Source organism: Trachurus japonicus, chromosome 17, assembly GCF_045865225.1.
Source record: "Trachurus japonicus isolate A0001 chromosome 17, Traja_1.0".
Classification (NCBI taxonomy): Eukaryota; Metazoa; Chordata; class Actinopteri; order Carangiformes; family Carangidae; genus Trachurus; species Trachurus japonicus.
The window spans coordinates 21,111,731-21,123,040 of NC_140923.1; the positions used below are offsets into that span (position 1 = coordinate 21,111,731).

Sequence of the window (11,310 nt, forward strand, 5' to 3'; positions counted from 1 at the left end):
GCTTCACCTCTTCAAGCCTGACAGACAACCAGTGAACTGACCTGTGATATTCAGTGGTGTTTTTTTTCCTCAGAATTCTCACTTTAAAGGGAAGATTCAGCTTTTTGGAGGGGGGTTGTATGAGGTACAAATGACCATTAAAGGGATAGTTCAACATTTTGGCAAATTTACCTATTGCCATAATCCCTATAGTTTTAGGAGTAGGTTCATTACCTTTAATTGTCGGTGCAAGCTGTTTTTAGATCGGAGACATGAGCTGCTCAGCTAACGCAACAGAGGCTCATGGTATTTTCATGTTTCCCTCATCAAACTAAATATACAATCCAACAACTCCAAAACACTCTGTTGGGCAAGCTGCGACCTGCACATTCACCACAATATGAAATAATGACGTATAATTATGTAACATTACGACACATGAAGCAAATACTCTGCCAAGCGGCCATGTCTCGGATGTAGTTGCCTCGAAAACAACTCCATCTCGTGATGTTACATTATTATTTCATAGTGTGGTGAATGTGCAGGTCACAACTTGTCCATGAGAGCGTTTTGGAGTTGTGTATTTGATGAGTTTGATGAGGGAAACATGGAAATACTGTGCTCCGTGCTCGTCTCTGCCCTGCCGATCTAAAAACAATTTGCACTGACAATTAAAGGGAATTAACCTATCCCTAAAACTATAGGGATTATGGCAACAGGTGAATTTGCCAAAATGTTGAAATATCCCAGAAAGATCTCTGAGAAAAAAGTCAGAACTCACTTTTTTTTTTTCTTTTTTTTTTTTACAGAGGCCTTAATCCTATTCTGTATGTTTATTAGGAAGGGCTGAGGAACTAGTATTATATTATTATTATATTACATTCCTGTTTATTCAGACTCATGAATCATCTGGGTGGAATTTTGTCATACTCAGTCTTGAATGACCACTAAAAATCTTTTCATGAGGACACACTGATCTTGACTTTTGACCACTAAAATCTTATCAATTCACCCTTGAGTCCAAGTTGAATTGTGCCAAATCCGAAGGGTTTCCCTGGAGGAATTCTGGAGAAATCACAGTCACATGCCCAAAATCATGTTTTGTAGGGTTACTGCTGCCCTGACCTTTGACCCCCATAATCCGTTCCGTCATCACACTCTGTTAAACTCTTTAATCCAGTTAAGTGAATCTGCACTGTCACTGTTTAAATTTTTCAACAAATACAGTGCTATGTTTACATACAATGTATGTATTATGACCTGAACCTTAAGAAATAGAGTGATCACATATACTGTACCATCTGTTGCAAGACTCAGTCTTCTTCTTGTGAACTAAAGAGTTATTTTTTATTTATTGTAGTATTTTGTAGGGAGGGGTAAGGGTTATGAGTGAGTGACTGTATGGGTGAGTGAGTGATTGAGTGAAGTTGTTTTGTTTGCTTGTTTGTTTATTTTTGTTTTTTAATACTCTTTTCCTTTTTATCATTATTATTACATCTGTTGCTGTAATTGTTGTTACTGTTTTGTAGATATTTGTGCAGGCCTTGTCTTGGGTTGGGGCAGATACAGTTGCCATTGTTCTCTGTATACTGGGTCATCCTGAACACATAATGTCTGCCTTGATTAACATAGAAAAGAACAATAAAGAGTTGATCACCAAAAAAAGTTATTTTTAACACTGGCTGTAATTTTTGGGTCATTGTCGTGCTGCAGAATAAATGTGGGACCAATCAGAGGCCTCTCAGATGGTACTGCATATGGATAAGAATCTAGACACCGTGCCTAAAACCTTTGCACAGTACTGCGACTAGTAGTTCAACCACTTCCCTATTCCTCAACTGCACATCTGCCCCCTGCCCTTCACTTAGTCTATTCTATTGCCTCAGGCCTACTCTGTGTTAGCAGGCTCACCATAATGTGAATTATCAGTGAACTCATCCCCACTGCAACAAACTTAGGAACTAAGGACATTGGTGATTTTTCTTCAACTGATGCAACATGCAGCTAAATTGATTCAGATTAGGTTGTGAATCTCCTCATATGTCTCAGATTTGTCTCTCAGGGATCCAGACATTTAGACAGAGGGATCATTCAATGTTAGGGTTAGGGTTACTTTTATCAAAGCCAGTAGAACAACACCTGGATCTGTAAACAGCTACTCAAGCAGCGCTTCTGTACCGATCCATTTTTACAATGTGTTTTTTTACTTTAGTTTATTATTTCTAATCCTTCATTGTACTCATTCATTTTGTGGCAAAATTTGTGTTTTTTTTTTCTTTAAAAATGTATTCTGGGGAATTAATGTGAACCACATTGACAGAGGTAACTGTGAGTTAGTAATAACTGTGTTTATTACAGTAACCACAGTTCTGCTGTGGCACTGTGGTGTACTGTCAGTTTGCATAATATGCAGTTTAGCTAGTGTAAAAATGTTCAAGCTGTTTGTTTAGTTGTCTCCTGATTTATTAAACTTTCACTGTAAACCTTTGGTATCTCAGTTTGATAACAGTTTGCTTTAAACAATAGAGTCAGTCCGTGTAAGGATAGGGTCAGGTGGGGATTGACATGATTGTGCTGCCATATATGGAGAGGGTAACCTTAAAATAATTTGGAAAAATTTGATTAAATTCAATTTACTTTGGTTTTTATTTGGTTGTATGCTGTATTTATACAGCTGACAGTGACAATAGCACTAGAGTGACCACTAGAGGGGGCAGTGGGTCAAAGTTTTCCCTGTCTCTCCACCCAGATGTGAAGACATCAGGAGGTCAGTACACATGCCCCTTTGCCTTTTTTAAATTCTATATCACACATTATTTTTGCCCAAACACTGCATTTGTGTTCTTATAATAAAATCTAGAGAGCAGCCATGTGAGACAGACAGCACCAGCTCACAGTCGACAAATTAATACTCATAGACCTGTGGAGCAACATTCACCTCTCCTATAAAGAGTTCCCAGAAATGTTTAAGTTCTTTTCTTTAAATTCATTTCTGGTTAATTTTGAAATTTGAGTGCTGCTACAGTGGTTAACACCATTGCCCCTTTATACGTGTGATGTCTCAGTTTTATGTAGCCTAATGTTGCTGCTATTACAATAATTCAAATCAAATTAACTTATATTTTACTTTAACCTTTATAGAGAGAGATTCCCTTTATCTTGTAAGGGTAATTTCAATCTTTTTCTGTTTCAACCACTTGAGATGTCCCTACACCATGATTTTCCACCAAGATATTTGTGAATTGTGATGTTCAGGCCTCTTACCTTCCCACCTACTGTAGATACAAATCCCTGCAGGATACCCCAAGTGGCTTGGGGGAGGTGACATTCCCATGCAGCAGACAAAAAGGTGTGAAACACACTCTGGGGGTCTTCCTCAGGTATAAAGGTTTAGGTCTCCCCATGCCCAGGGCCCTTCCTTTACCATCACCGCTTGGGTGAGGACTGAACTTACCTTAGAAGGAAATTTAAAAAACTTGTCGGGTGGCAGAAATCTGTATTTCATTATTCACCAACAACTAACAACAGAGAATTTCCACAGTCTCCTGAGCACCTCACTGTCAGCCAGGCATACTGTGCAACTGGAGATTATTTAACTTCTCCAGAACAGGAGTAGCTACTACTCCCCTTGGTGGGTTAAAAAGGAACTACCTGATTTTAAAATCAGTAACTGTGCCTAATTTTCTGTAGACAACATTTCAGTCTGTTGTCAAACAATTATCATGAAGCCGCTGCAACAGCATGTCTGCCCAGTGTCCCATCTCACACTGACCCAAATTATATGATCTTATTCAGCCCCTCAAAGACCAGAGTCTAGACTTGTGACTAGTCATCTTTATTTAGCAGAACTCTGCATGTGAACAATGCAAAATACATAAAAAAGACACTATCATCTACAGTGTCGTACAATTCCAGCTGATTCCTACAAATGCTCAACAAGAAGCTGCTCTAATTTGGGTTTAAAACCAACTTTCAAAGATTAATGAAGTAAGACAGGTCATGATAACAAATCCAACTATACCATGATATGGATGTAGGATACATTTGGATAGACAGCAAAAACATAACCACATAATAAGATGAATATCGTTAAAGGATTGAAACATAATATAACATCTAGATTAGATTATTATAACAAGTACATAGAACATGATTTAATAGCTTGGTTAAATCAAGAAAATGATGATGGTCCTTCACACTGACACTGACACACATCTCACTTAGCCACCTCTCATGTTACGGACTGATCCATAGTACAAACTGATAAGTGACTGACAAATAAATGACATAAGAATACATCAAGAGCAACAACATCAAGTTAATTATCTTATCCATTAAAATGTAAAATACAAAACACACAAGAATTTATTTGAAGATTTGACTGCACTTTTAGTTAAGTCAGAATTGTGAGAAAAAAGTCTGAACCCCCTTAACCCTAACCCTAACTATATCAATAAAACTGAAACATAGTATGGGAAGAATTTTTAATTGGCCGTATTTAAAGCAGAAGTAAGTGATATATTTGTGTTAATATAAGTCTTAAATAGTTATATCTTCCGACAGCAATCACTTACATAGAGTGTTTGGACCGAAACACGGGTCTGTCAGTCACTCTGCTCTGCTCTGAGCCGAGGAGAAAACATTTCTCGTATCCTACAGTTTTTATCCAATGAGGAGAGAGAACGGCATGCAGGGCTGTGTGTGCAGCCAAGGGACGCCGTGAATGTGGTGACGTAGGGACGAGGACTGTTATGGTGTGTTCAAGGAAACTCGTAACTCGTGTTTTTCCGACCTGTGAAGTCGTACCAGTTCGATCTGGTACGAGTTCACGGGTCAGAAGTTACGACTCGAGTGGCCGTTATAGTGACTTTCACAGGTAAAACAGGTCGGAAAAACACGAGTGGGTTGCCTGAAACGCTACAAAGTCGTAAGTTGTGACTTGAAGCTGTAATTCACGGTTTCAAAAGCCTACCTGGAACGCAGCATTAGCCAAAACGACCGGATCGCTTACTTCTGCTTTAAGGTTTATTTATCTTAAGATGAACACAATCAAAGTGAAAATAATATGGTCATTTGACAGTATTGTGGTTGTTCATAGAGAAAGTAAAATGACTGCACACACCTCCAGCTTAACTGTAAAATGTAATGTCAATTACTGAAACCAAGCAAGTGGATTGTTGAACAGTCCCTTGACAGTGGACTTCATCTTCTCCCATGTTGACATTTCTTTCCCAGTCAGGTCAACACTGTCTGCCAACTTCTTCAAAATAACTGCCCGCTCTCTCACTCTCTGCAGCTCTTTGATACGTGGCTTAAATCCAGGTCTGGCTTCATGTTCCTCTGTCTGTATGAGGAGATCAACATAGTCTGGGGTAGCCAGTGGATCTGGACGTAGCGCAATCTCTCTCAGGCGCTGCAGGCATTGAGTTAATTCTCCCATCATTCCAGCAACTTTCCCCTGCACCTGCTCGTACTCTACCTCCAGTTGTTTAATGATTTTCTCTGTAGTCATCTTCTTTCCCAGAGCTGTTTCATATTTCTTCTTCAAGTCCTTATATGTCCTCTGCTCTTTTACGCGTTTTGTTTCCCACCGGTACGTCATGTTGAAATGGTCACTCCACAAACATTTTCCTGGGCACACTGTGCAGTTGTCATCTTTCATTGCAGCGCAATTTCTTTTATCCTCATCTTTTGGTATGTAACAAGGATAATGGCAGGTATAGTTGCAGCCATGGCAGTTGGTGATGAAGGTTCCTCGATCAATTTCGATCTTGTCAGAGTTTTCCACCTCTACTTCATAGTCAAAGTCCTCGTTCTCTTTCATGTGGATCTCATGGTTTTGTAGTGCAGCTTTTGTGGTGTTTATTTCCTCCAGCTTTGACAAACCTTTCCGTATCATTGGCTGCACCCCTTCAACAGTCGCCTCAAGCTGTTTACGCTCTTGGAGAACCTGCTTCGTCAGGGTCAGACTCTGGGTTTGCATAGTGGTGAGATGATCAAAGAACTTCTTCATGCTGACTTTCCCCATTTTCCAGAACATGCGATCAAAGTTTTCCTCATCGTCACTGGCTCCTTTTCTTTTGGCAAACAGCACAGAGTTGTTGAATTTGAAATGGAGAACAGTTTCATCTGGGTTTCTAGCGCATGGAATCTCAGCAGCTTCAATCGCCTCCAGTGCTGGGGGTGATTTGCCATCAGCAAAGGTGACCAGAACAAGAATGTTGCTGGCAATGTCCACCCCGAAAATGGAGAGGATGGCATCAAAGATGTACTTCTGTGTGGGTGTCAGACGAGCTGAAGTAGACTGCACTACAAAGCAGACTGCATCAATGCTATCAATTCCACCCTTGATGGAGAAAAACTTTCTTATTTTTTCTGTGATTTTTTCATCTTGTTTGATTCCTTTGGTGTCCCCAAAGCCAGGGGTATCGATGATTGTGAGAGAGTACGGAACTTGGAAGCCATCTGTGTGATAAATCTGATAGGCCGTCACCTCTGAGGTCTGACTGTTTGCTTGTGATTTATGAGTTTCTTCATTTATCAGTTTATATCTGCAGTTGTCCTCCCAGTCGACGCCGAGAATGTAGTTGATCATGCCGTTGATGAGCGTGGTCTTCCCAGACCCAGTGGCACCGACAACCATGATAGTTTTGTTTGATTGGTTTTTGGTTGGTGCACTTCCAAAAACCTTTTTCTTCAGCTGACCAATTCTTTCTTGTTTCAGATCAAGTAAGTAGATGGGTGGATCACCTGGGAGCAGAATGGACTTCTTTATCTTCTTCAGTGTTTCTTTCTCAGTTTTTATCTTGAATTCTTCACCAGGTAGACTTACTCCAGCACCAACGTTTGTGCGCATCCTCATGAAGTAGACTGTATTCTGTTTAAGGTCATTCAGAGTGAACGTGTTCACCTCCTTGCCTGTCCCTTCACTCTGCCATTCACTGCTGTTCTCCTCCCTGAATTCAATGATGTACCCTTGAACAGATACATTTGGTAGGACAGATGGGGCGCTCCATGTCAGAGTGATGGAGTTTGCTTTCACCTCAGTGTGTTTTACCTCAGTTGGTGGACCAGCTGCTGTGAGGGTTACAGTACTGCAGACACTGCTGCTGACGGCATAGCCGACTTTGCCCATAGCTGTGGCTCTGATCTCATACTTAGAGTTTGGCTGGAGTCCTGACAGAGTTGCTTCTTCTTCGTCGTTTGTAAGTGCTTGAAATGACCACTCGGTTTTCTGTCTCTGTTTGATTCTGTACTCTAATCTGTACTCTACATTGGCAGAGTGGGGTTCAGATACTGTAAGTGTGACACTGTCATGTGACACATCAGTAACCGTCGGAGTAGCCGGTTTTGATGGAGGAACAAAGCAGACTGCATTATCAGACCCATCTTCATATATGAAAATACATGCTCCTGGAAGACTTCCATCATATTTTGATCCAAATATGAATTTGATGTCACTGCTGTTGCTCATCTTCTTTAATTCTTCAAACAGTCTGAATTGTTTCCTCATCATATGCCTGGTGTCAGCAGAGAGCCAATCTGTGTTTCTGTCTTGTTGATCAGTAGATTCTTCAGAAGTGTCCATCATTTCTGCTGGTCTGAGAAAATGTGACAGTTTCTCCAGGAAGCTATCAGGCTGGTCTACAGAGGTAAATGTAAAGCACACAACATTTCTGACACTTACATTAGACAAGAGGTCATCCAAGTTCTTATCAGATTTTGTCTCGAGTTTCTCCAGTTGTTCAAGGAAGGATTTCAGTGTATCTGATTCCCTCCCCTTGGTTTTTAGCCACTGGTCGAGATCTTTGCTATTAAATGGCGAATTTTCATGTGCCTTCAGGATGTCCTCAAGGTCACTCTCTTCTTTCCCACCACCTCGGATTGAAGGAAGCACTGACCCAAGCTTCTGCATGAAGCCAAGCTTGTAGTGTTTGCACTTCTGCATGAAGTCCTGAACCTTCTTTTCCATGGCAGGAAATGTTGTTACTGCAGCATCTTTCAGTAAGTCCCTGCATCTCATCTCTGTTTGGTTCAAACTCTCAATTGTTTCTGAGGACAGTGTAATGAGGTCATTGCTGATTTCTCTTTGGAGTCTTGCAGCTCTTGAATCCAGCTTCGCAAGAGGGTAGAGCCACACCCTGAGTGGAACAGCATGCTCTCCATTCTCTCCCAGCATGTTGGGAAGGTTTCTGTAAACACTCACAGCCTCATTGAAGGACGTTGGGTTGGAAGATAACTTAAAATCTCCATGAAATGTGCAGCTGAACTTTTCAACTGCCAATTTCTCTTCTTCGTTCATGTTGAGTGATGCCGCAGAATTGATTGCAAGATTTTTCAGCTTAGCTATGGTGAGATTAGCTTCGCCCTCTACTTGTTTCCTATCTTCCTCTGCGGATGACTCTCTGTCAAACACAAAGTAAGCCCCTGCTCCGTACAAGATGGCTGTGACCACATGAGTGGCAGTGCCATCATCAAACACATTAGGATGAGTTACCTTTCCATGAGCTAGGTGAGACATTGTCATGGTCTCAACCTTTGTGGTTGTTTTGTAGTGAAGAGTCACCCTGGCTTGTTTAGTGGATTTCTTTGTGTCTTGGAAATATTTGGCAGATCCATCCACATTGACCAGTCCTCCCAAGAGACTCAACTTAAGAGAGCCTGAGATCTTTAATGAATGTGACTTCTCCTCAATGGAATCTGATGCTGTGACATTAAATTCTGTGTTACTTTGTGGCTGCACACTTGTGTTCTTTTGTAGCTGGTCTGCATCCCAAAGAGTGACACCTGTTGAGAAATGTATGACATCCAAAGTCAGCAAAGAATATTGTTTAAACCTAAATGTATAACAGTAAAGGTAGAGTCTGTAGGTTTGTTCTTTGCAGTTTTGTAAACCCAACATTCAAATTGGGCCCCTCCTCTCAGGGTCAACTGTGCACACCCCCTGACATCAGTTCTCAGGACTGACCCATGCTGTTCAAACTGAGCCCTTCTCCACTTCATTTGAATATTTGTTCCTACCACCAAGATAGCGACTGGAGGCCATCAAGCCGGGAGAAATTGCAGATACACATTTAGCAGCGGAGAAAGGGAAATACAGTCCAAGTGAGCCACTGGAGCATCATGACCATATCTGGCCGACGCTGGTAATGGCCGAGGGCCCAGATAGCTTGGCAGCTCAGCGGCTTAGCCGGGTGGAGCCCAAAGGTGCTCATGGCTTGGCGCAGCCTAGACTTCTGTGCCCACACTGGTGGCCCTCCTAGTCATCGCAGCATAGCCCTCGAGGTTCCTGTTGCCAGCGATGACCGGGTATGGGCCTGATGCTCCAGCGCCTTACCCAGACTGTATTTCCTAAGTGTGTATCCGGGGAGACTCAAGCACACTGTCTTAACTTGCATACAGTATTTAATAAGAGTACAACGTTTTGGTCACTGGGACCTTCATCAGGTTATGTTACAGTGTGGATTTCATTTTAAATAAAGTCTATTTTAAAATTTAAAAAACTTAAAACAAAATTAAAATGATTTTAAAATAAAATTAATTTAAAAATAATCTTATAAATGATCCCCTTGTTTTTATATCCTATTCACCTTGTGTATATACATGCTTTGTATCTACAGTTATTGTGATGGACTCATTTACATTATTGTCTGTAGTGTTTATGATCGTGCTGGTTTTTTGATTGTGTTACTTGTTTCTATGGCGTCACCAGGTGTGGGCTCTGATTGGCCCATGTGGTCCATAGAGCCTAAATGCTTGCTCTGTCCACACCACAACGTAACCTAATGAAGGTCCCAGTGACCGAAACGTTGTACTCCTGTTATATACTGAAAGTGACAGTGTGCGGGAATTTTCCCTGCTGCAGTTTGTTGGCCGTACTGGTCCTCTCCAACACATCTGTGTGCCTCTATAGGTGTGCATAAGTTTTGGGTGTTCTAAGTGGATATCATTATTTATCATATACTGTACATGTTACAATGTTTATATTTGTGTAGTCTTATCTGTCATAAACAAGAGATTCACGATTATACAGGGCACTTTTGTGTTGCGGTGCCACCAAGACGAGAGCTGGGACACCGGGTCAGAGGCAGTGACATTATAAGGTTGGTCTTCGGCCAAGAGACGCTAGGTGGAAGGCAGAGAGCCTCCATTCTCCCAGTACAAGCCATTAATTTAACCATCACAATTACTCCAAAACGTTTATTTATTTAAAGTAAAAATGTAGCATAGTTCCTCTTTCAATGCTCAAAAATAAACATGCTAGCATGCTAACCAACCTAAACTCCAGAGTTGTGTGTAGGTTGAGATGGATGTACACTGTTCACTAGACCTGTACATTTTTGAGGAGAATAGTGTTCACATTGTGCAAAGCATTCATGTCAATATTCACACTATCACACTATAGCAACAATAAATGCATACACATAAATCACAAGTAACGTATGGAAACTAATAGGAGGATTAACTGAGTCGGTGACACCCCTTATTGACATTGGAGCAAGTAGCATGATCTTACACATTATACCTTTAAAATATAACTGAAATATTTAAAACATAGGTCTACAGACATCCTACCTTGAATTAGAGCATCACTCCTGCAGTCATACAGTGTGCCGAGCTTGAATGGTCGTCCCAGGGCTGCAATCTCTACACAGCAAAAATTGGAGTGTTCAGATTTCAGGGTTTAACATTTCAGAGTTGACTTCAGCTCCCTAAAGTTTATCTTAAAACATTCCAATGTAAATGGTTTAAGTGTTGGAGTCACTTCACAGTTAATCACATCAGTGTTTTAGCGAATACCAGTACCAAATTAAGCTCCACCTACCCAGCTGAACCTCTTCAGTTGAAGATGGTTGAAGGTGGCTTGACTGTGTTCCTCCCATTCTGCCCTACAGGAGTGCAATAAAGCCAAACCTTTATCAAACGATGATCATAAGTGTCTGTACAATAAGTTATGGAATATACGGAAGTTACAACTGAGGTCAAATATTATCATTTGGATGTGTTCAGGGCAGGACTCTTATTTAACACAAAGTTTGAAGCAGTTTGTAATGAGAACAATTTCAATTTTTGGGTGAAATTATAAAAACTGCTGCCTCTGACAGAAACTTTTTAATAACTCTTAATTGCAAAGGTTATAAAGGTAGAGTGTGTAGGTTTCTTTGTTGCAAGACAACATTCAATTTCCAAGTCCATGTTTTGTGTTTCCTACAGACTCTGCCTTTAAGGCAAGGGTGAATTCCCTAAGAGTTTTTTTTAAAGCATGGCATCAATAAATTGCAAAAACATTGCTTATATAAGTGCATATTCAAATACCGGTTTTATACAAGT

General features: G+C 40.8%; 1 protein-coding gene across 1 annotated transcript; it reads right to left on the reverse strand.

The window, feature by feature from the left end:
* Nucleotides 1–5,067: 5,067 nt before the first annotated feature.
* LOC146970588 (uncharacterized) lies at nt 5,068–10,921 on the reverse strand. The gene is made up of 3 exons (XM_085804061.1): nt 10,805–10,921; nt 10,555–10,626; nt 5,068–8,766 (listed from the first exon to the last, which is right to left on the reverse strand). Exons 1-3 carry the CDS (start codon nt 10,860–10,862, stop codon nt 5,132–5,134), a joined length of 3,765 nt encoding a protein of 1,254 aa, XP_085660187.1. The 5' UTR covers nt 10,863–10,921; the 3' UTR covers nt 5,068–5,131.
* Nucleotides 10,922–11,310: the final 389 nt, after the last annotated feature.

What these genes read in the sequence shown, in the direction of transcription:
- LOC146970588 (XM_085804061.1), bottom strand. Translation starts at nt 10,862, where the DNA reads ATGGGAGGAACACAGTCAAGCCACCTTCAACCATCTTCAACTGAAGAG. An exon ending in AACTGAAGAGGTTCAGCTGG is followed by an intron (nt 10,627 to 10,804) that starts GTAGGTGGAGCT and finishes TTTGCTGTGTAG; the next exon opens with AGATTGCAGCCCTGGGACGA. An exon ending in GAGTGATGCTCTAATTCAAG is followed by an intron (nt 8,767 to 10,554) that starts GTAGGATGTCTG and finishes ATTTCTCAACAG; the next exon opens with GTGTCACTCTTTGGGATGCA.